Raw genomic sequence first — 25,605 nt, forward strand, 5'->3', positions numbered from 1 at the left:
AAATGTCATACAGGGTTCGAAAGGAATGAGGGTGAATGACGACAGGATTTTTATTTCTTGCTGAACTGTCCCTTTAAATGTTAAACTTATAAACATCTCTGATATGTTGTCATTAATAAATGTTTTCCTGTGTTGGAGGTATTGCTGCAAATTTAATTAGTAATTTAATCGACAATTAGCATTTGTTCAATTGTACACACACAAATTTACTTTGTTTTGTCATGCTCGACATGATTTGGAGGTGGTCCCATCCTGATCACGCGCACACATGTACGTGTTTTATGCCTTCAAATAACAATCAACTACTATACAAAAAAATCCAAAACACATCTGACTGATTGGGCTTATTTGGACATGTAAAATGTGCCTTGTAAACTCACCTGTAAGTGAGTAAAGCACCTAAGGGAAGTCATATTGGAGCCAACAGAAATATAGCGGTACAGATCTGTAATGCCCAACATCAGCATACCATGAACAGACACACACACACACTTAGACAAAAACAATCACAAAACATTTGCATAATTTTTAAACATTTTACTTGGAAAGGCACAAACTATGATTTCCTGGTAAATAAATTTTATGTGAGAATTAAAACTGAAGTACATCATCTTTTCCTTAAACGGTCCTTGAACAGATATCAGCCCTGTGTAGGAATAATCCCACATCCGTTTGCATTTCGATGTTTAAATCGTCTTTTTAATTTCAAGCCCACTGTGTTGCCTTCTTTTTTCCAAAAGTGCAATAACAACATTGACAAGAAAATCATATCCATTTGTCTCTTCGTCCTACACAGTACTCGAGGCCAGTAACTGTGCTATAGAGTTCACACTGACAAAAAAAGGAAATGGGAGTTTATATTAAAAAAAACAAGAAAATCGTTTTGAGGACACTACAACTGCTTTACAACCCAGGGATTCCTCTGAAAAGAAACAGAAAATTACAGAAAAACAAAAGACTCCAGAGTCTGCTTGAGATGAAATAGGTCTCTTTGTGGGTGTCAATTCCAGTGCTCGAGCCGAGTCCTGCCCTCACATTTGCCACATAGAAGACCTATTCCTAAGAAAACTTAAATCATTCCATCAATTGATGTTTCATCGCCGATCAAAAAATGATGCACAATCTGCATGGAATCTAGAATACACCAACTGTTTCAAATAGCATCTGTTCATGTATCATCATTATTCATCTTTTTCTATTATCATTTTCTGTGTAATTCTCTTTTACACATCTTCATTTATTCTCTTTTGTAGGATCCAGAGTCTGTTGGACAGTCAACAACATTCATTTGCACTCCATTAAGTGGCCAAGCCTTTTTAAAGAGTGACGGGCACTGGGAGAGCGCGATAGAGAGAAAGAAAGAGAGAGATCCGTGTATTTGCTTGCATTTTAAACTTAACAGTGACCAGAATGTTTCAAGTTCTTAAAAGCTCTCTTCATCACTTGTGCCTCTGGAGGGCTTTCCTCTTTCTTCGTTTAAAGAAACAACAGCACCTGGAGAAACAGCGGGAAAGATACATTAAACAATGACCAAAATTTGTCAGCCAAAATTCAGAACAAAGCGAAAAATGCTTGGAAAACCATGTCAACAATTGTTGGCACCCTATGCAAATTTAGGACATGGCATTATGCACTGCTACAACGCTCTCCCTTTCCGAACTGTAATCTTTCATAATAAGAAAACTGATCAGCTGTCAAATTAGAATTGCATCTTACATTGACCAGAAATATATATACTTTAAACACACTGTCTGCTGTCCACCAATAATGGAGTATCAACCAAAAACAGAAATGGGCACTATGACCAACAATACAGCCACAAGGGGGCAAAGATCACTGTCAGTGCGAATGGGCCTTGAGAAGAAGACTCCAGGCTTACTTTGTGTCGTCTGCCACCTCTACTTCAGCCGGTGCGGTGATGGGGGCGTTGGAGTGTCCTGCGGTTGGGTCATCCGTGTTCAGCTCTCCATTTGTGGAGCTCATGACCTGACGACCACACAGACGATAGCAAAACATTTCACACACTCGGTAATAAAGATTTTAGTCCAGTGCGTAACGTCATAGACACACTAAACCATGAAACCTGCTTAGAAATGACAGAGAAGGGTGAATTGTAAACTTACATAAGATTTATATGACTATAGAAGCTCACTTCTTTCAGAAGCGTGTAACATAATTTTGTCAAAAGCATGACACGGCTGATATTTGGTCAAGAACATACAGAAGTAGTACTCTCCAGCGACTTCTTTATACTTTTTGAAATGAAAAAAAAACTCAAAAGTTATTTGGGGTTTGTAAATAATTGTCAGTTTGACTGATTTCAAGCTCTAGATAATAAAAAATATAATTTTTTTAAGCAAGTTCGCAGTGTATATACCCCGAGGCCTGTTTAGACCACAGAAAATCATTCTGAAAACCAACACTAGGTGGCGCGTGAGTCTCAACAACAAGCTTGCAAATATTTAACAAAACGAGTTTGTAGTCAAAGAAAATAACAAATGGCATGTTTCTCTTTCCGTTCTATCAGTATCCATTAGATCCCATCACAACGCAAGGTTTTTATAAACAAAATGCTTGATGGCTTCCATTTAATTAAAAAACATGCACAAGAAATGACAACGCGACCATCAGTAGCATGCTCTGATGCTCTGAGGAGGCAAACCAAGTGTAACGGATGAATCAGTCTGCAAAAGATAAACAGAAAGCAGCCAGAAGGCACATACAATACACTCAAAAGCGTTTGTGCAACATATTAAGCGCAAGCAGTACCTGCACTGAGCCCCCCAACATCTCCACTGTGAGATGCGACCCCAGCGTCTGCTTAGTGGTCACAGGAGTGGGCTGGGACTCACTTCCTTTGGGTTCAGGTGACTGACCGACAGTGGAAGAGCATTATGGGTAGGAAAGAGTGAAGTGGGGAGAGGGAGCAGGTTGTGGGTGCAGATTTAGGGGACCGGCGGGTAAGTGCAAACACAAACAAATGAAAAACAAAAACATTAAAAAAGGGAGACATCTCACATGCAGAAGCCTGATCAATACTGAGACTAAAAAGTTGATAGTGCATTAAATACAAAATCAGACTGAAAAACAAACAAGCAAACAAACATGCAGAATTTAGAAAGGCTGCTATTAGAAATTAACATGTGATTTACAAATAAAAACTAGAGCGGCAATGTTATTAAAGTCCCTCTATATTAGCTATTAAAGATGCAAGCACAAGCAGAAGAGCACATAGAGGTATATAGCAAACTGCTATATACTGGCCTATCATGTTCATACAGCATTAACTAAATTCTGTTCTGCTCTTGAAAAAACAACATCCAACAGTTTCTTCCACTTCTTTCCCAATCATTATGATTTCAAGACAAAAACAGATCCAAAAACAATCCAGATTTTGGTTCTGCAGCGGTCAACTTTGTCTTTAAGCAACCATTTATTTAAACACATTTGTTCACATTGAGCAAGTCTTTGATCGCACCAACCAATCACACTGTAATATTTTCTGAGGTCGTGTTGCACAATCTTAACACAGTGAAAAACTTGTGTGGCAACTCCAACAACATCAACCAAAGTGTTACCTTATGTCCAAAAGTGTCATAAAGTAAAAAGCATAAACTAGGCTTATATTTGGCTGTACTAGCATCATGCACTTAACAACAGGCTAAAGAGTCTACTTCAAGTTATCCGGCCTATACCAGCTAAGTGGCATAAGTCCTGCACTCACCGTAGACTAAATGAGGTCTGCAATACTACCTCTGACAGATTTCAGTGCTTCACCCAGAAGGTACGATATATTGTGCTATATATAGATATGTACAAGTTATATGTGCGCATTGCTCACCTGATTTTTGGTCTGCTGTTGTGCTTTGTCTCTGCTGCTGGGCTGGGGCGTGTCTGTGGGAATGGGGCCTATAGGTGTAGGCTGTAAAAGAAAACAATGATCTCACCGTTGAGCACTTTCAAAAAAATCTGACGCAGCATGAGTGGACAAAAGGTGTTTAAAGAAGAAGAGATTTGAGCAAGTGTACGTAAGAAAACAAACTCACGAGTGGCTTGCCGACCCAGTCGTACTCGTAATCGAAGACGTAGCCGTTCCTGTCGAAAAGATCGGTGAAGATTTTCCTCAAGTAATCGTAATCGGGTTTTTCGAAGAAGTCCAGTCTTCTCACGTATCTCAGATAGGTGGCTATCTCTTCTGCAGTAGGGGAAACAGGAACAGACAATTAACTTAGCTTTACACACCAATGGGTTTGGGATCATTTCAAAGTTGGAAAGATCATCTCAAATTATTTACTCTGACATTTTCTGGAGGTTAAAGGTTTAATTTATTGGAGGATCTATTGACAGAAACGGAATATAATATACATAACTTTGTCTTCAGAGGTGCATAAAGACCTAACATAATGAAACATTATGTTTTTATCACCTTAGAACGAGCTATTTCTATCTACATACACCGCTGGTCCCCTTACATTGTTTCTACAGTAGCCCTAAACGGACAAACTGCTCTAGAGAACGCCGTTATCTCCATAGTGCTTCAAAGGGGCGGGGTGGAGTAAGCCGTTGGTTGCAATATGCAATCTCACCACTAGATGCCACTGCATTTCATACACTGGACCTTTAAGCACCTCCTGTCTTAGGTGCTATCAGTGTCCTATTCATGAAAGTGCATAAAAATGTTGCCGAATTGACTGCACAAACCTGGAAAACTTTCACAAAGCACTTCTATTGGTGTAGCTCGCTTGGTGTCCCCTATTTTCTGGTAGCGTTCCTTCAGAGTGTCTGCCTATTTGGGAAAAACACTGAGATGAATCCTTTCATACTTACAAGCTATCGCACAAATTCTCATAAAATACGCAAACCTTCCCTAAATGTAATTAAACGCATGCAACACATAAATCCAGGGCAAGATATCGCCAAAGGCTAATTTTATTGAAATGTCAATGACACACAAAAAGGAGATGCACAAAAGGGAACGTTTTACTTCTGGTACTTTTCATTCTCATCGTACCATACATCAATTCTAGTAATGATTTAATAATAGTGTGTAACACTCCTCTGACACATGGCTGAGCAACTGAGGTAACATGAGCAGCTGATATGTGCATGTCTTGCTGTGTCATCAAGCTTTCGCGCGGAAACTAAAAGACGCAGACGTTATCCTGTGGATTGTTTTAGTAAGACCACAACAAAGAACAGTTGCAAATTAGTAGGTTCTAATCAAACACACACACACACACCAACATAAATGAAGACAAGACTTCAAAATGAAACTAGAGTTTCAAAGAAATGACAAATGCATTGTTGGAAAAAGAAGTACGAACCTTCAAGCCCTGCCAGGGCAAACTGCCTCTCAGGAAATACATAAACATATGACCCAGTGCTTCCAGATCATCCCTTCTGCTTTGTTCTGATGGAAGAAATGAAATAAATGTATGCACACCCCACTAAAAAAGGGCAGTTTACTGAAGCTTTGAGGTTAAGCATTAAGCTCACCTTTCCCCAAGTGTGTGTTGATGCTCATGTATCGAGCGGTGCCAGTCAAGCTCTTATGCTCCCGGTATGGGATGTGTTTTTTGGTCTCGGGGTCTATGTATTCTTTGGCAAGGCCGAAGTCAATAATGTGAATGGTGTGCTGCCTCTTAGAGCCCGGCCGGCCCACCAAGAAATTCTCGGGCTTGACGTCTCGATATATCAAACTCCGTGTGTGAACGTACTCCATCCGCGTTATCTGAAAAACAAGGATGATGTGCGTGACGAAACGAACAAAACAAAACCCACACAAACACGGCAGAGCTAAATGATTCAGTAGGACGATCTAGAAACCATTAAAGCCAAAGATATCCTAAACATTTAATGAGAACAAAAGTGCTGAGAGAAGCTAGCTGGCTGTATGACAGGATGCTTACCAGTTGGATAGCTATCATTAGGACGGTCTTGAGGGAGAAGGTGCGGTCGCAGAGGTCAAACAGGTCCTCCAAACTGGGCCCCAGTAGTTCAAGAACCATAGCGTTGTATTTACCGCAAGGCCCGAAGTAAAAGACCTGAGGAACCCCCTCTGCAATAACAAATGTGAGAAGATGCTTCATCAATCTGGTCAAATGCAAACAACACGGGTTGCAAAAATGTACACATGACCCTTACTAGGTCAGCCCAAACAAACATTTAATATTTAATACAAACCGTTTATTCAAACAAAGCTCTGTGACATCTCGAAAAAACTGTCTTCAGAGAAACTGTGTTGCATTATCTTCTCACACGACCAAATGTTTAGCCTCCAGTACAGAGACCGTAAGGCCACTGTCTCTGATAGGTCCCATAATTACACCACCCTGAACAAAACATGACTAACAAGCCCTCGGAGAGAGAGAACATCATGAAAGTGCCACGGCTATCTCACGCTCCGATAGTTTGCAGAGGCCTGTAAAACAGCCGAGCTATCTCACACACAACACATCCAGGCCCCACAACACGTCCCGTTTCATGATTCATGCTCTTTCTACTTTGTCACCATTCAAATAATACATTACAAATAACAGGTGTCGTACAGGATTATTTTATTTGATGTACTCTCAAAAAATGCCTCAAGGACACATACTTCCGAACTGCTGCCCATGGCCTGTGTTTCCAATTTAAGTCGCATCCTGTGCCAATTCCTGTGTGTGTTCTAAAGAATCCCCCAATGCTCAGAGATACATGTGGCATACACACACAGTGAGTCTAGGAAACCCCAGCACCGGGGGGATTAAAGGAGGATTCACCTGATCTGCCAAACGTCATTCCCACGGATGGGGGCGCAAAACACACACGTGCACTTGCCTGCCCTTTGGCCAGCCGGATCTGCTTGGAAACCGCAGCGATGACGGATATGCCCACGGCAAGACTGCAGCCAGGAAGCCGACTCATCAAAGCATCTGATCTGAAGTTTAAGCCCAACGCCAACACGGCAATCAGAGGGAAGAAAATTACAACCATGCCCGGCCGGAACGCTTCCTTGAATTGCAAACAAGGCCATTGTGGGTTATTACCGTTAAAACGGTCAAACCGCGGGGATGTGAAATATTCCAAGAATTCAACTTTGAAAAGAAGCTATGAAAGAAGTAATGCTTGTGACAGTGTTATGTGGGCAATCATGTTTTTTTTTTAAGTTAACAGTCTCTGAGCAACACCAAATTGCAACAATTTCTCAAAACCCCACACAAAACGTTCACGTCACTAATCGAGCTCCACAGAAAACAACAACTCATTGTTCATCAAACACATGTCCACTCACAGCAGATGCACTGGAATGTCGGTCTAGCGCACATGCCAGCCCGTGCCAGCCGAGTGAAGGCCGAGTATTAAAGATTCAGCACGCAGCCGGAGAACAAGGCAGTGATTCCATTAGCTGGACGATAGAGAAGAATGAAGAAACGTGATCTTTCTATAGGCACAGGTCCTAGCGTGATTCGCAGGATGAGAGGGTTTGAGTAATACGGCCTGCTGCATATAACATCCACAGCCTACACTGCAAAAAGGTTTTGTGTGGTACTTCTTGTACTATGCACACTAGGGTTTAAAGTGATGGGTCACTCGAAATAAAAATTCTGTCATTATTTACACACCCTCATGTAATTTCAAACCTGTTTGACTTTCTTTCTTCTGCAGAACACAAAAGAAAATATTTTGAAGAATGTTGTTAACTGGCACCCATTCACTTGCATTGGTTTTGTGTCCATACAATAGAAGTGAATGCGTGCCAGTGCTGTTCGGTTACCAACTTTCTTTAAAATATCTTCTTTTGTGTTCTGCAGAAGAAAGAAAGTCATACAGGTTTGAAATGACAAGAGGGGGAGTAAATGATGACAGAATTTTCATTTTTGGGTGAACCATCACTTGAAGAAACGCACATGAGCTAAGTGACATTAGAAGCTTTTTATGCATCACAAAAGAATAAAAACTGCAGGACATTTATTATGCAAAACTAAACAAACAGGTGGAAAAAGAGACCTGATTTGTTATCAAAGGACCAGTGTGATATCAAAATATAAGAAAGAGGATACAAGACACCAGAGCAACAGAGCCAGAGAGGTATCCTAAGATGTCCGAAACTCTTTCCAGGTCATTGGAGAATTACTGTAACTCTTCTTTAGCTGTATGTTTTAGTGTTAGATCCTCTCAAAGGAATCTCTGCCGGGAAACTAGAGGGTCTGGGGTGGTTACGTGTCTTCATAAAATATTTACATCAGAATTTTACCACAGAGTCTAAAATGCACGCTTTGATTTGAGGGCTGAACATCTCACATGCCTGGTGGTCTTTTGTTCATCCCAGTATATATTGGTATGTCCTGGGACTGTGTCTTGTGGTTTAAGACTCGATCCAGGATGAATTACATGGACCAAGAAAAGGAGGAAAGATCCTTTGACCGCAAGTCACGCATTCAGTCCGAAGCAGCCAAACAAAAGAGCCAACATCAAAACTTTCATTTTAGAGACAAGGCTTAAGCAACAATGTTGTGTATAACTTAAAAACCTAGATTGAGCCGAGTTCTGTCATGTTCAATCTAGTAATTATATTGAAGATCTTTTCATCTCAAGAATGCAAAAAACTGACTTTAGAGAGCAAATTGTATTTTGTTGGCCTATATAAAAGACTCCTTAAAGGCACAGTTCACCCAAAAAATGCAAATTCTGTCATCATTTATTCACACTCTTGTCATTTTTAAACCTGTACGACTTACTTTCTTCTGCAGAACACAAATGAAGATATTTTGAAGAATGCCGGTAGCCAAACAACTGCAGTACCCATTGCCTTGCATTGGTTTTGTGTCCATACAATAGAAGTCAATGGGTACCGCCGTTAATCGGTTACCAACATTCTTCAAAATATCTTCATTTGTGTTCTGCGGAAGAAAGTAAGTCATACAGGTTTGAAAGGACAAGAGGTTGAGTAGATGACAAAATTTTCAGTTTTGGGTGATCTATCCCTTTAAATATCTCTAAATATGTCTTACACCAGTAATCCTGACGGAGGACGTTATTTGACAACAAACAGAAGCCAAAGAGCTTTCATTCAGACATTTCCTGAACCATCTTTGTGAAAATTCTCAGTTTCAACCAAATCTGGATCATAACACCAATCTCATATATTTCCTCTTGGTACAGTACTGGAGACGCAGCTTTCCTTTCAAAGGGAACCAGTCACGTGCTGGACATTTGATAATGGCAACCGTGCCACGAAGAGTCGTGTAGTTATAAATATAGCAGGCCTGCCTCACTCGCAGCACTTTCTCTGGCTATTAATGTTGCAGGGGCGCAGCAGCGGCTCCAGTGAGCTGGCAGAAGATCAGATCTCTGCTCTGGAGACATGCATTCGGTGAATGAGATCATTGCATTGCTGGGTAGCGGTGTGTGAGTGGTGGCTATGTGTCAATGCGAATACTAGCCGCTCTTATGTTTGCGTGCGTGTAGCGAATCGGGCCAGTCAACCTTCTGGCTCCGGTGATCAAACGGACAAATGCACCAACGATTTGTATAAACTGCTCCTCCTTTTCATTGAAGGACTTAAAAGGATCAAAGTTCATCCTTCTGGCTCTGTTAACGTGTGTGGTAATTACAATCAAAACGGTCGGGTGTAGCTCTTCGACCGCACCGCGATTTAATCCATTATAACCTCATTCATAAAGCAAGAGATCATTTTAATCCAAGAGGCGGAGACACATTATGAGTCATTACACAAAGTAAGAACTACTATGGCCATTGGTCATACCATGATAAGGTTTTGGTCAAATCACCCACTCCACGCAGGATAACCTCTGATATCCCCCTTTAATCTCCCCATCTCGTTTCTCACTGTCATTTTCTGCTGATGGGTGAAGCAGCCACATCAAAGACTGCAGCTCGCCGCCCCCATAATTCTCAGCGCAAAACTGAGAGACGTTCCATCTCACACCGGAAGAGGAGGTGGTAGCTTTTCATAAACCACGTTAACACAATGATTTTGGAAAGGCCGCGATTCTTACCTGAATTTCCCAGCTGTTTATAAAATCTATACTCCAAATGGAGCTGTGGCGCTCTAGATTTGATTGGCTCCTGAAAGAGAAAAACAGAAAAGCTGGGCATTAGGAACTGTTGGTAAATCAATAGTGACAAATACAGAAACAAACTTCAGCATCACATTATTAGTACAGACTAGATATAGAGGCTTATCAGTACATCAATGATAAAGATGAAATAATTTACTGTATGATGAAACCTAAACAGCACAGCTCTTTTGGAGAAATAAAAAATATCACTCAATTTGGTGTGTGAACAAGCTCTTTTCAAACAGAATCTGGTTGTCACTCCCCTTAAAACCCAAAGCCAGTGCTGAACAGGATTAAGCACTCAAGCGTGGTCGCAGCCATAGACAAACTGATAAAAGTGCTAACCGAGTAGCGTTCATTAGACTTTATTGAAATCATCAAAATCTGCAAAAACAGAGATGACAAAGATCACATGCTCTGCTAAAAACAGAGGTGGGAGGAGAAAAGAGATGCAAACGCCTGCATCAGTTCTCACGGCCAAACTAGCTGAGACTGTTCCACCATCCACCCACATTTGCTTTCTGCTATAGGAATCCATCCCTGCACCCTTTAGAAAGCTCTAGAGAGGAAAAACTTTCCAGTGGTTAATGGTCTGTAACAGAGAACACAGAGCGAGTACTCAACCGAGGTCGGGTCTGGGAGTCATGTTACCGAGCCGCTGGAGTTCAGCAGGCTGGCCTCAAGGTGAAGGAGCATCCACCTCACTACACTACAGATGTTTGAGCAATAGCATACCTGAGATCACAGCGAAAGAAACATGAGCTTAATGGTGTAATATCCTGTGATTGAAGTTCTGGTAATACAAAAGTTATGGCTTCAAACACAGGTAGGGGTGGCCCATAAACTAAGGGTGCACTACAAACTAAAGTACCCTTAGAGAAAATGTCTTGGTGAATATTCTGCATATTTCTAGCTGTAGATTCAATGTTTTTCATTTTGTGGCTAGATTAAAATCATTCAGTAAATTGTAAACATATCAACCACATTTTTCTCTTTTCACAGCATGTACACAGCTTCAGACACTCACAACCAATACTGTAATGGCTGGGTGGTTATAACACTACAGATTAAGAGGGTTCAGTGTTCTGGGTTCAAATGGTTCAATCCTGCTCATGTTACCCGCTCAGAACGCAGCGGTGCAGGGCTGCATCTGTTAAGCTGTGATGTCACCGCGCTCAGACAAACACAAAGCTCTTCCAGGAAGAGAAGAACAGGGATCGGACAGATTATACACACCCGAACTTGCATTCAAAATGTCCCAGTTGAGAGTAAAGGAGGTGAAAAAGATAATGTGAGATTTCAGTGACAACTAAATGACTAAAGGTTTACAATCTGCAAAAATTACAAAAAACTTCAAAACTAACCCTTGCACGTCCATTTATTTTTATAAAGCATCAAATAATATGAAACATGAATATGATGAGCCATGGCCTTGCGGGGTCAGTGTGTGTTTATCTAGTATCCGGTATAGAATTGATCAAATGCAGTTACATTGTGAAAACACGATAACAGATCTGCTGGCCTAACCGGGTTAACAGCAAAAAATCCTCATCATTGAGCCCTGTCTGTATGCATTAAGAGCCATCCTGTGTCAAACCTGCGGTGTGGTATTTTTGCCTTAGGCTACACTACAATGAGATGGAAATGATCTGAAGCAGTTAGTGAATTCTATGCAAACGTTTCAGTTCATCCAAACGCGTATTTCTGCTATAAACAGGATGCGCAAGGCTTTTTCCTAAGAATAACATGCAATTCATTATTTATAATGACAACTGGAACAATAAGACTTAACAATATGAAAATGTGAGTGAAAGTCTTTTTTCATTTCATGTTAATGAAAACATGTATTTACATTAATATGACAGACGCAATACTTTATTTCACACACCCTCAACTGTTTGCATGCGTAAACATGTACACAGTCAATCTGTGTTCCACAAACAACTACTAGAAGTCTAACCTAAACCAGAAAGTTTCTTTTCACCTGACAGAGCTTTGAGCACGTACGTTTCTGTAAGCAAGCAAGAGGGGGAAACCGTTAAAAGCAATTTTACCAAGTGAAGCTTTAACGCCATTTAAAAGTTTGACTGACAACACCGAGAACAAATCCATTGCGTAAGAATCATGAGTCTCATTTTAATGTGATGCCTGCGCCATTACACACATCATCACGCACAATCACAAAAGCATTGTCCAAGTGTTCACATGTGCCAAAGTTAAAATACCATAGCTCAATCATCTGGATGAATAGGTGACTAAGATTATCTTGAACTAACCAACACTCAAGAAAGCCGGAGACTAAAGCCCATTGCACATTGAGTCCGAAATTTGCGTCCGAAATTTCCGCACGTTAAAAAATAAATACGACCTCACGTTGTGTCAATCACATTTACACACTGCCTCCGATATTTTCGTCCGTCATAAAAAAAATTCGGACCGGGTTCGATTTTCTGCGTTTTTCGCATCCGTCAAGCATTTTGTGTGGCCTTTTTTAACAATTCAGAGACACCGTACAAACGAGAGGCAAATACGAAAAAACGCATACGAAAATTTCGGACTGTATGTGCAAAGACCTTAAAAGCGCATAAACAACTTTTCCTAAAATATGTCCCAAACTAAATGAGACAGCACTTCTGGTAGCACCTGCTATGCCAACTGTGTAGGTATGTTTTGATGATGTGTTAGAAAAGCCAGGTGTGGAACCCATTAACAATGCTGACTCGGGATGAGAAGGGCAGGTTGGCAGCCAGCAGGCCAGAGAATGAGGTGCTATGAATGTTTCTTTAAACGTTTTTAAAACATTTTTAGGAGGAAAAAATATCAAATTCGTATGGCTTCATAATCAATAAGCGGGTTTCAATTAGGGCTGAACGATTAATCGAAATCGAATCGCGATGTGAGACGTTGCGATTTGCTAATCGCAAGAGGCTGCGATGTGGAAGCGATGTGAAAAATAGGAAACGCGTCTGTTCCAAACCCGCTTTGAGTGGCATTCTTGCTAACCAACTGAGTGAGCGCACCTCCGTTATGCCTAATCAGCACTGCCCCAGCCAACTGCATAAACGTCCGTCATTAAAAAACAAACATACAGAAGGCAGGAGAGAGAGAGTGTGTGTTATTATGGCATCTGCAGAGTCAGATCGATCATTAGGCAAATAAATACTAAAGAACCGTCCAATTCAGAAGACCGCACACACAGCCTATGTCATACTCGCGCGACTCTTCCCCGCGTTGTGCGTCTCGCAGACGAGCCGTTTAAACTTGACGCGCACACACAGCCTGTCATACTCGCGCGTCTCTGCCCCGCGTTGCGCGTCTCTGCCCCGCGTTGCGCGTCTCTGCCCCGCGTTGCGCGTCTCGCGGACGAGCCGTTTAAACTTGACGCGCATACACAGCCTGTCATACTCGCGCGTCTCTGCCCCGCGTTGCGCGTCTCGCGGACGAGCCGTTTAAACTTGACGCGCATACACAGCCTGTTTCGTAATGACGTTTATAGTACTTGAGTCCGGCTCCACATGGGCATCTGGCAATATGGACGAGGCTTGACGCACGCGCGCACCCTGTGTAAACTCACGCCTAGCTCCGCGTTTCAAACAAATGTAAATTCTATCTAACTGTTTTGCTAATTTCACTTGGATGAAATTAAACATTCAGCACATTTTTTACTTGTTTTAAAAAATCCCACATACTTAAACAATAATAAATCAGCCTATGTAAACTATGAACTATTTTAATAATTCACTAACACAATAGAAAATGTTATGGATTTAAGGGTTACAATGGGAGTTGTATTTGTTTTAATGGAAACTACAATAGTGTACACTGGTATTTGGATTCTATTGGTGTGATGTAATCTGGAAGTTGGGAACCAATTGAACAACAGTAAGACCTATTTGAATAATGCCCAAAGCACACTACAAAAATTAATTTTGTAATGGTTTTAATGGAAACAATTAAATGTTTCTATTTTTGTTGTTTTCTTTCAGGGTAACTATACCCATACTGTGCTCCACACAACAATATTGAATTGAAGCTTGAATTAGAAAAGTTAAAATCGCAAATCAAATCGCAATCGCAATGTCTGTCAAAAATATCGCAATTAGATATTTTCCCCAAATCGCACAGCCCTAGTTTCAATCACTCTGGTTTTATTCGCATTTTGAAGTTTCGCATCAGAAACGAGTGATGGAAACGGCAAATTTCGAATTAAAAACCCTTAATTCGCAAAAAAGTTTTTACGCTCGCTTGAGGTGGTTTTTCTTTTTTGCGAAAAAGGGTTAATGCGAATAATGGGAGAAGGAAACGCATTTGCCGAATAAATTCCTCAAAAAAAGCCCCGTAACTGCACTATAAGACTAAGTAACCTGACTAACCAGAGAACTGATCTTGGTACACAGCATGAGAAATGTTGTTACGGTCATTCTTAAATGCCTGAGCAAAGTCGTCAAAGTATTCTGTAATTGCCTCTTAGAACTGTCACGACTGTGTTTCCCAAACAGCAGGCCTCCACAAAAGCAGCGCATTTATTGTGTTTCGTAATCGTCTGCTTGCGCAAGTTTTATTATATATGAAAATTATTATATTCAGTGGCTTCTCTTACTTTTCTTACTGATATTTAGTAGCAGTAGCAGTAGTACTTCGTAGCTTATTCGAAAATGTTTTATGCGATATTCCAATTTTGTGCATAAGCTAAATTCGCAACTTTGGATGGAAACCCGGCTAGTGTTAATGGTTATGCTTTAGAAAATTCTGCACTTTAAGACAATACAAAATTTGAAAAAACAGTAATTGCCAGTAAATAAAAATAGAGTGGGATTTGATTCTATCCATCAAGATCTGATTGGACAGGCTAATATCACTCATTACATCACACGAGAAACACACAAAAGCTTATTAATGGATCAATAAATATACAAAATCAAACACTTTTAATACCATGCACTTATGAACCCTGCACAACAACACCAGAAGAATCAAGTGAACAGGGTTCATTTAGATCAATACTCAAATGGTGCATTTCTCTTGAAAACCTCAAAGCCAGCTGTAGCGCACGACACTATAACCCTAAGTCTCAAGTCTTTATGGGCAAAGGTGTTGAGGAGTCTGGATAGGACAGAAACAGTTGGTCTGTGTCCACCTTATTCATCCTCACAGCTCCAGATCAGATTTCAGAGTTGCAGATGGAGCGAGAACAGCTGCAGAGGTCTAATAGCTGAGCTGGTACACAGACTGGTACCACTGTCACTAGTGTGACCGGCCCAAGGGCAATAAAACAGGATTCCAGAGCAGTCGGTAATTCACGATGCAGTTGAGGAGCAGATGTGACAGGCATAATCTACTCAGATTGAATCAATCGTTCGCTTACTGAGAGGATGTTACAAGCAACCCATTTCATATCCTTGACTGGATGAGTCTACGAACAACATTTTAAAATGAAAGACAAACACATGCGGCTCCAACAAAGTCAAACAAAGTAGAACAAAATATAAGGGGATTTAGATCATAAAAACGGTAAATGCTAACATCCTTTATTGTTCAGCAATGTAAAAAGGGAATCACTTCAAATGCATTTATTCACCACTTCCTACAATAACAAGAGGGATGTAGGGTTGGGAAGTATGCAGTTCTATACGACTAAAGAAATGTCATCTGGTAGAAACGTAGACAAATTTGAAGTTTTTATTATTATTAAAAAAGATTACCACCCACATAGGATGAGTATTGTAGATTTCACTCTCTCAGGCCTGGTTACTGTCAGTCACGTGACAGAAGCTGTCAATCAATGGATCGAAAATCCAGTGATTCATTATTAAACAAGTGCTAATGGACACCGTGACAAAACCAATCTTCTTGCCTAGACACCTGCCAATTTATCCGTTCATGCTGGAAACACATTCCTCTCTCTCTCTCAACAAATAATAAATAGATGAACAATTTGACTTCTATCTCTTTCCTACTCTTTCACAAAAAAAAAAAAAACCTTAGCTCTGTATACTGTGATGGGCTATATGAGACCAATTTTCTTTTTGCACTTATGCTTTTTGTTGTCCTTATGTTGTTCCAATTGCTTCCATTGTTTCCCTCATCTGTAAATCGCTTTGGATAAAAGCGTCTGCTAAATGACTAAATGTAAATGTAAACAAGAGTACAGAATTAGAGACAGACTGTATATGGGTGGGGCACGAGCAACTCGTATTGCACAGAAATGAAATACACAGGAACGACGGACAACCATCACAGGATCTCTTACACTGACATCCGCGACCACAGGTTCAAACAAACCAAAGCTCTTGAATTACTCCAAAGTAGCTGTTTTGGAAGCTGTCATACATGTGTTACACAACTGGGGTCCCCAAGTGAAATGTGTGTGAGAAAGACTGACGAGTGTTTCCACTCTTTCACTCTGTTCTGGGTCCCCGGTGAGCCTCTCAGTATGAACTGACAGCAGCACTGTGTCGACAAGAACCGGGGAACAAAGAAGCTTTCATCAGCTGTATTCTCTCTCCAGCTCCTCTTGTATTTTATTTTTCCACTCTTACTGTGACTCTGTCAAAGGGAAGTACTTGTAGCTCTTTTCTTTCTTATGATCACGTGGTACAGACGTGCGACACTTGTGTTCACCTTTGCTCCAGGTGCGGTTGCCACAAAACAAGGAACAAACAAAAAAAAAGAACTGGCTAATAAAAACTCTGAGAACCAGTTAGCAGCGTTTCATAACTGGCAAAGTGAATTTGATAAACATTCCCGATAGCAAATTGTATATCGACAACAATCCTACATTGGACCTGTTCTAATGGGTTTTATGTGGGAATATTGGGACTCGGAGTTAATCCTAAACTTGCTGCAGGAAATCTGGAGCAAACATCAGCATTAATGCAGTTCATTTTCAGGCTTGTCAGATTTGTCACAATAAAACAATCATAATCATATATTAATATAATGCATTCATAATCATTAATAATAATTAATGATAATCATATCCTTTACTGAAGGATCCGGTAGGGAGGATGATTAAGTGTGTCTATGATTGTCAATGACACTCTTTTTCTCAGGGTGCCGAGTTACTCGACGGTCATTTCCCAGAACATCAACAGCCTAATATGATCCCTATACAAGTCCTATCAAACAATAAAACACAACATGGACTTTAAATAGCACTGAACTTTGAGCTTCTGTTTGGGTGCAGCACAATGAAAATGTCACGAGTACTTTCAGGAATCCCTTGGTTGCGTTTGTGTGCCAAGTGCAGAAGTGCGAATGAAAATACGATGAATACAGAAACCATTTATAAATGATAGTCCACAAGGGCAGTAAAATCTCCTCACACTTACCAGACAGAAAAATGGATATCAGACTCGTATTTCCTTAAAGGACCTTGTCATGTTTATTAATAATGGTCATTACCATTTCACTTGGTTTGGCAGAAGTACTTTATACCTCACATTGCCAACCAGCCAAAGTTAGCACAATTGAAAAAATAAGTGCCATCATATTTCTCGCAAATGAAAACCGGACAATATCACTCATCAATAAACGTCTTTTTTGCTCATTAAGAGGGCAACAAAAATTGAGGATGCAGGGCTCTAGACTAACTTTTTGCACTGGTTGCACTGGTGCGCCTAACTTTTTTTCTTAGGTGCACCAGCACAAAAGTTAGGTTTTCCGACCGCAAAATTTCGACCCAAATTTTCGACCGCATCGCATTTAACACCGCAGTTTTCAAGTTCACTTTTTTTTTTTTAATCGCTGTCCATATAGGCAATATTGACTTGTAAATGATTAACTAACAATCTGGTCAACATAAAGTTCTTTATTTGAAGCACAATTCTACAAGAAAGCAGGGCTCTAGACTAACACTTGAGAGAGGTGGCACTGGTGCTACCAAGTTTTTCAGTTGGTGCTACTAGCCCTTAATTTGATAGCACCAGAGTCGTGGGGTGAAATAAGAAAAAAGAATCACTAAAACGTCATTAAAATGTGTTTAATACATTAATAAATCAATTAGAAATTAATACAAATAATTGTTTGATTGAATTATTTTTATTGTATATGTAAACTCTCTTTCAACACTTTACCATATTTAAAGCACATCTTTCTTAAAGCTACTTTCTTCCTTTATTTGTTGTGAACAACACCTATAAGAGAACACAATTCCTTTAATAACAGTGAGTGTTTTGGGCCCGTCCGTTGTTGTTTGATGAACATTATAAACAGAGATCTTCATTATGCTGCTGCCCCTTTAAGAGCTCGCACAATATACTGGAACACGTGTTTTGTTTCCCAACTGTTTGGTCACGAAACAAACTGAATACCTTTACAAGGTTTCTTGTTAATATGGGAATTTTTAGGTTATTTTGTGTTAATATGTCCGTTTCAGAGTAAGAAGGCGTGAAAGAGAACTCCGTTTAGTATTTTGTGCTCTGACTCTCTGGGCGCGCGCATCTCAAACAACCCGCGAGACCTGAAGGCTTTTAGTGATTATTCTTCATGAAAGCTGCATTGATACACGTTTGGCTTCTATCAATAGCGACTTACAAATAAATAGTATTTAGCGTGATGTATAACGTTTTGTACGCTTTGCAGTATTGTTAGAGATCTTTATACAATAGTTTAGTGCATAAAGTTTAAACACGTTTCCTGCATTAGCTTCACATCCATACAATACTTGCAACACATTTCGTTATCTTTGCTGTTTTGTACCTTAGCAGGGGAAATTCTTGTATTCTGCATATGTATTTAAGTTGCAAGATTGCGGATCTCATCATCCGCGGCATCAGAGGGGGGTCTGCCCTTCACTATCTCTGATTGGTTTAGACCACGATATGGGCCTAATGTGTCTGTTGTTGAACCACAGGGAGACTTTCGCAGAGACTTTTTTTCCCTCGAACGGCTGGTCGCACCGGTACGACCTCCGATTTTTTTTAGTCGCACCATTGAGAAATTAGGTCGCATGTGCGACCAAATTGGTCGCACTCTAGAGCCCTGGGATGCATCAAAAAACAGTCATACTGATTTATTTTGCTTGCTGAAAGCTGAACAGGGAAACCACTGTGTGCTTCTCGATTAGCTATTACCCAATTCTGTATCCAAAGTTACACTAACTACATTTATTAAATCATTGCCCAATCATTGTAAAAACCTGTCTGTGTTTCACTGAGGAAAGCTGAACTACTGTGCACTACCAGGATGCTGTGGACTTCAATACACACTAACTTCCATTAACTATATGTGTATCTAGAGGCAGACGTCTGTGAGAAAGTCAAAAAATAAATCAGTCTGTCTTATGTTAGAATCTGTAACTTCTAGGGTTGTAACGGTTCAAATTACTCACGGTTCGGGTCACGGTTTTAGGGTCATGATTTCGGTTCGGTTTGTGCTATGTTCAGGGAAAAGGGACTACTGACAAATAAAAATAAGAACAAATAATCAATCTACAAGTAGATTGTAAAATAAGCAGAAAATAAAATAAGATACTATATATATATATATATATATATATATACATACCTTTTAAGGTAGAAATGGATTACAGTAATCAAATAAAACAACATTGCATATGTACAAATTAAATAAAGATGAATCATAATTGAAGTTACAGAAGCTATTGAGTCACAAGCAGTGAGTGATTTCCTTGACTTTTAACAGACAGCAGGAATATGCTGCTGTCGCTTTAAGAGGAATGAAACAGATCCAGTACACTAATACTGTACACATACGTTGTTTTTCATCTGTTTCGTCCGTTCACTTAAAGGCGGGATAACCGATGGTAACCGAGTAACCGAGTCGGGCAGAGTACCAAAACAACCTTGTAGCCAATCAGCAGTAAGGTGCACAATGCACAGGACAGACATTAGCCGAGCCGAGCGCTGACGAAAGCGAAAGATGGGGGTAGGGGTGTGTTTGTTTTGGTGATTTGAAAATCAACAACGGCTAAGAGAAATCGGACACCCCGCCTTTAAGACATAACCTACCATGTTTGTTAAGATACTGGACAAGAGGGGCATGTTGACCTACTTCGTGTGTGAATTTGTCCATTTAAGCGCTTCAAAGACAACTCAATATTTGCGCCATGTCTGAGACTTTCCTAATGTGCGCTTCGGATCTTCTCAGAGCTCGCAAGCGAGTTTTCTTGTGCATCATCTTGCACTTAAATGTTTAAATTGGCAAGGCTTGAATGAGTGTAGTTTAAATAGCAACATGTGCTGTTCAGGTCTCACCTGCACTCGCGCGCTCACAACACCCGGGTGATGAAAGCATATGACTGGTCATAACAGCATACGTCAATCTTATTGAAATTTGTCTACGTTATTTGATTTTTTGTAGGTATTTGTCGTAGGAATCCATCGACAAACATACATAAGCTGAACTTTGTCAGTCTGTTTTACACCTTATAATTTCTAACGAACCATATTATAAATGCGTCATCAGATTTAAGATGAGCCGCGTCCAACGCCGAACCGTTGGTGGAGAACCGTGCGGTTCAATTTTTTACCGAGAACCGTTACACCCCTAGTAACTTCACAATTTATTGCATCTGCAAAAACTAAATTTGTGCTTGATGAAAAATAGAAGACATCTGTAAACAATTTAATAACTAGAGGGATGGAAATATGCAAAAGAATATTAATATCTGGATGTAGATACAATACTTTTGCAATAGTTTCGGTTGCTGTACAATTCTTTAAAAATGTAATGTTTATATTTTATCTGCATTAGTGTTCTGCACAACTTTATTCTTAACTCGAGTTCATTTTGGCCAAATAAAAATTATTGAACAATAATAAATGAGTGTGTGCTTCTACAGTGCACGCTGATTGGGAGTTTATCTTATTTTCCCCAAATTTTTCACCCCAAAATACAGTCTCTTTATAAAAAGATTCTAGGCATGAGAAAGAGAATATCAATAAAGTGAAGCAAAATATCCGAAATGTCGATTTTTTTCTCCTCAAATAAACATGGCAACAAGGGGCTGCAGTCATAAAAGAATACGTTTTGGCAACCATTGCTGACATAAATCCAAATGTAATTTTTCCTGCCCAATGAACATTTTCCTCTCCTCAAAGTTGTTTTATTTCAATATATATGGCACAGAGAGGCCATATTGATACAGTAAATAATGTGTATAATAAGACAATGTATAATACTGGTACAGTGGGGATGGGGGAGCTCTGTTGGAGCATTTTTTTTTGTTTTTCATTTCAGTTTGTTCTTGTTACAGCCGCTGTACTGTATCATGTAAAAAAAAAATGTTTTAACAAAACCATAATCATTGATCTTTGCATGACTCCTTACCAGTTTGATGGCCACATATTCATTGGTGTAGAGGTTCTTGCCCAGCCGCAGTTCACCAAAGTTTCCACAGCCGATCTTCTTCCCAACTCTGAAGTTGGGGCCAACCATGAGGACCCCAGAGTTGGTCCCCGTTCCCCGGCCCGCATGTCCAGTCCTACTACTGGCTGCTTTAGACATCTTTTTCCCTTCCTCTGTGTCCCCCTTCCCACCTCTCTTCTCAAAATCCATAAGCTTGTGATACCCTGGCCTCTCCACGGTTACTCCCCTGCCATGCAAAACAGAGAGGTTTCAAAACAACCCCCAGGGAATGTGTGGGGACGGTGGCAAGAACACAAAACAGGTGAAGGGGTTTCGAAGTATCTGTGTATCAGTGATTTCAGAGGAGTAGAAACTGATGTCTCCTGCAGAAGCAGTGGGTATCACCGGACGCGTCCTCCTCGCATTAATCCTTTGGATGGGAACTTTCCTGTACGGTTTCCCTCAGAGTAGCATGTCACTGCCTGAAGCAGGCAGGTTATGCTAGCATACGCAAACATACAGACACACGCACGCTCGCACGCACACACATACACCCACACAAGGTTTTCAGCACTGACACATCCACAATTCCTGCTAGTGGAACCAAACTGCAGCCAGTGAACGTCCCCGTGTGCTCCTCATGGTTTCCTTGAAGTCAGTCTTAGGTGATACAGTGAACATTCTTCATGTCTTAACACCGCTGTGGTCAGACCCAGACTGAACCAGCGGTACCCTAAAAAGAATTCAAGAGACAAGCAGATTACCAATGAGAATCAGAAAAACAATCAAGTTTCATTACATGGCATTCACCAAACTATATAAAAGCAAGATATCATATGAATGCATGTACAGAAATGTTAAGGTCATGCATATTTAAAGCGAGTCGTCCTCTACAAATCAATGCACAAACACAAGCGATGGATGACGCTGGGCTGAGGCTCTGAAACACAGACACTAATCCTAGCCTTCAATGTTCATGGAATCCATTTTCAGATTACCTCAAGGTCCAATAAAACAAATCAATAATAGCAAGCCATAACAGTGCATACTAGGCAATGTAGGCATGGCACGTATACACGATGTGAACGTATCCTCTCTAAAAAATAAAAAAAAAGTATTGAAGACCAAATGGATAACACTCATTTAAAAACAGAGAGAAAAACAGCATTACAATTCTGGTGGTCCAATAAATTGGAGCCAGTATGACGCTACACCAACTGAATTTGTCTGGTCTGCCTCCAGGTCATGGGATTTTCAAAGTGTGGAACCGGATGGTTGAGAATTACAAGCCAAACAGTGCCGGTATCAGTTTCTAATTCCAACAGGAACTTTGATGACACCTGTGTGGTTGACAATGGAGAGGAGAAGCGGTGTAGAGGGTCAGAGATCTCTATTCCACACTCATCCACCACCCCCATCCAGGGTGAGCATTGCTGTTAATGTAAATGGAAAATAGTCGGAGCAGGTAATGCAAGAACTATTGGAAAGACGGCTGTGCTTTCCTTCAGAAAATGCACTTAAACCGATCAATGGCTGCCTGACAGTGGAACAGTCCTGAGACTGGCTGTAAAAGGATACCAGACCAAAGCTGATGACGAGCAATGTACAGCTTAGCTGAAAAAAACATCTGACACTTTATCTGTGAATTTAGTCCTTAAATTCAAAATCCATGCCACTGCTTATTCAGCAACTCATTAGATTAATGCACTGCTCAGTTTTTCTAGACTTGGAAAATTAAAATACTGTTATGAAATCATACAATTATGAAAATTATGAAAACAAGATGATTCCTCCCTCCCTGTGCTACAAACATCCATCAAGTAGGCTTACATTTACACAATAAAGTCTTTTTAAATCAGACTAATACCATTTTTTTGTTTTTTAATACAATATCGTTTTTGCGACTGTAGCCTGGCTTCTCCCTGTTTACATAATAATCAGGCTACAGCCGGGTTCACTGTTGTATGCATGCTCCAAAACACAGACGTGACACAATTACGTATTGTGTCATGTAAACTTGGTTAGACAGATAAAGACTGTAGCTACTAGCTATGCAAAAACTCACTATAGCACGATTATAACCATGCATATAAACACAGAGAATTATGTTTAGTTGCTGGAAGAGGGACTGAATTTTCAGATATCAAGGTAAACAGTTACAATCTCAGCATATAATGATAAATCTCCACAATCGCTATCAGAATCTACACTGCACACTGTTTTACTGTAGATGCTACACAAAGGTGAACAATAAAAGAACAGGTTACATAAGGTATTCAACTAGCAAGCTGTATTACAAGGAAGTGCACATTGACGCGATTCTACATAATGTGAATAACCTCAAGGCTGGGAAAGCAAGTGACATGGTTTGATTAGTCATATTCTGTGGCACATAATGCATTTTGTTGGGTCGGGATTGGTTACCTCACCAGTTGTTGCATTCCATTAAATGTTGATTACAAGCTTATACGAGGGTGAAATGGAAAGCTATGCCACAAGGCAACAATTACACAAAGCTGAGAATTAATTACAAGATATGGTTTTCCAGTAGAATAGAAATAGTGCACATATACTAATTATTGTAAGGCATATTATCGTCTACTAGTATAATTGTCTTTCAAACTAGGTAAGAAAACAAATTCACATTGTGGGCTACAATAAAAACAGACTTCACCTGACAATTTGAAAGTTTATAAGAGATGAATTTCAGAGATTAACAACAACCACAGCCATGAAAAACAATTTTACTTTAAAAACACAGTCATTGAAGCCAAAATGATGATTATAATAACATGCAATCTACAACTACGCATGACAGATTAATAGTGGTTGCTGTGTTCATGAAGTTAGTGTTCACAGCTGTTTCGAGCCACTCTGCCCACAAAAGAACTAGATAAACAGCCAGCTACCAATCTGTTTACCCCCGCAAGAATATTGAACACAGCCATGGATAGAAACCAAGCCTTTCAAGCTTGTCATCATTAACCAATACAACCTCCCCCTCATATGTGAGCTTAGCTTTCAAAAAGGAAATATGCAAGTGTTACAGACTGTAAAAGCCAAGACATTTACTTCTACTTTCTCAGATGGCTAAAAGAGAAGCTGGTCTTGTTTGCGAGTTTGAACTTTTGTGGGTTGTTAATTTGGGCCTGGGACAAAGAAAGATAGAGAGAGCAGCTTGGTCATCTATTTCCTTGAGCACTATGTGCTTTTCCATACTAATTTGTTTGGCCTGTAGTGAAACTGAGAGCTGTTTGATATATTTTAAGTCTGATTGCAGGCTAGAACTAGGACACAAAACATCCAAAGACAGTTTACACGATCTGCCATGCATTAAACGACACTTTACACACTCGCATATCCGCATTATCTTATTTTAACCTTTTTAAAATGACAGACCGTTTAGTTGCTAATGACGACTTGCGTGTCCACTGCAACACAGAAAACGTCGTTTTCAAACTGGGTCAACAAAATATAACTTGAATACAGCCATTTTCACTTAAAGTGTTATCCGTCCATCAAATGTTTTCAGGATTATGTCCCAAATCTAGATTCCAGTCATGTCCTATCTAAATTACATATTTTTATGCCCAACCATCACTATTTATGAAACGTATAATACCATTTTAGATCCTTTTCATTCGCAAACCTCTTTAAAAACGATCTTAAAATTAACGACTAACTCGCATAACCGTCAAAAATGAAATAAAAACACGTCGAACTGGATTTCATCATACATTTAAAGCAAATTACATTCTTTTCGTGGACGAATAAAAATGGGAAACGCAGAAAACCAGTCAAACAACTACATTTTCAGACAAACATAACAATAATCCTCCACAAATGAACTAGCTTAGCAACGCACCGGCTAAGCGAACATCACATTAGCCGCTTAGCAGCTAACCTTTCAGTTTTCGATTAAAACGAGGGGAGGGCGTTTTTATTTATGGAACACAAAGATGATTTTACCTGCGTGTGAATTTCCTACGTGGTATGCCGCGACATGGTCCTTTATTTACGGCTAGAAATTTGATTTAATTCTTCCTTGAAGACTTGCCCGGCTTCGCTGTTGTCTCTTTAAGCTAACGTTACCCGTCTCGGTGAGCGAAGCTCCGGCGTCACCCCCCGACACTCCCATTGCTAAGACTACGCTCTCAAAATTGCGTACCTTCATTGGTGAATATGCAGCTGTATTATAGCCCCCTATCAACCCCACCCGGTAATGAAATAA

At 40.1% G+C, this 25,605-nt stretch overlaps 1 protein-coding gene across 2 annotated transcripts; it reads right to left on the reverse strand.

Moving 5' to 3' along the window:
• Positions 1–522: 522 nt before the first annotated feature.
• csnk1g2b (casein kinase 1, gamma 2b) lies at positions 523–25,513 on the reverse strand. 2 transcript variants are annotated; one of them, XM_057356994.1, is made up of 12 exons: positions 25,344–25,513; positions 21,357–22,107; positions 10,002–10,071; positions 5,910–6,058; positions 5,497–5,731; positions 5,325–5,410; positions 4,702–4,786; positions 4,047–4,195; positions 3,842–3,922; positions 2,770–2,871; positions 1,880–1,986; positions 523–1,494 (listed from the first exon to the last, which is right to left on the reverse strand). In XM_057356994.1, exons 2-12 carry the CDS (start codon positions 21,582–21,584, stop codon positions 1,440–1,442), a joined length of 1,347 nt encoding a protein of 448 aa, XP_057212977.1. In that variant the 5' UTR covers positions 21,585–22,107; positions 25,344–25,513; the 3' UTR covers positions 523–1,439. The 2 variants fall into 2 exon arrangements, with proteins under 2 accessions (XP_057212977.1, XP_057212976.1); XM_057356993.1 differs by lacking the exon at positions 2,770–2,871 and having other exon boundaries at positions 25,344–25,510.
• Between the last annotated feature and the right edge of the window lie 92 nt (positions 25,514–25,605).

This window comes from Triplophysa rosa, linkage group LG17 (assembly GCF_024868665.1).
Source record: "Triplophysa rosa linkage group LG17, Trosa_1v2, whole genome shotgun sequence".
Lineage (NCBI taxonomy): Eukaryota > Metazoa > Chordata > Actinopteri > Cypriniformes > Nemacheilidae > Triplophysa > Triplophysa rosa.

Excerpts from the sequence above, each read along its gene's own strand:
- csnk1g2b (XM_057356994.1), bottom strand. The coding sequence starts at position 21,584 with ATGGATTTTGAGAAGAGAGGTGGGAAGGGGGACACAGAGGAAGGGAAA. Across the intron at positions 10,072-21,356 it reads AATATGTGGCCATCAAACTG|GAGCCAATCAAATCTAGAGC; the intron begins GTAAGGAGTCAT and ends TTTCTCTTTCAG. Across the intron at positions 1,987-2,769 it reads TGTTGGGGGGCTCAGTGCAG|GTCATGAGCTCCACAAATGG; the intron begins GTACTGCTTGCG and ends TGTGGTCGTCAG.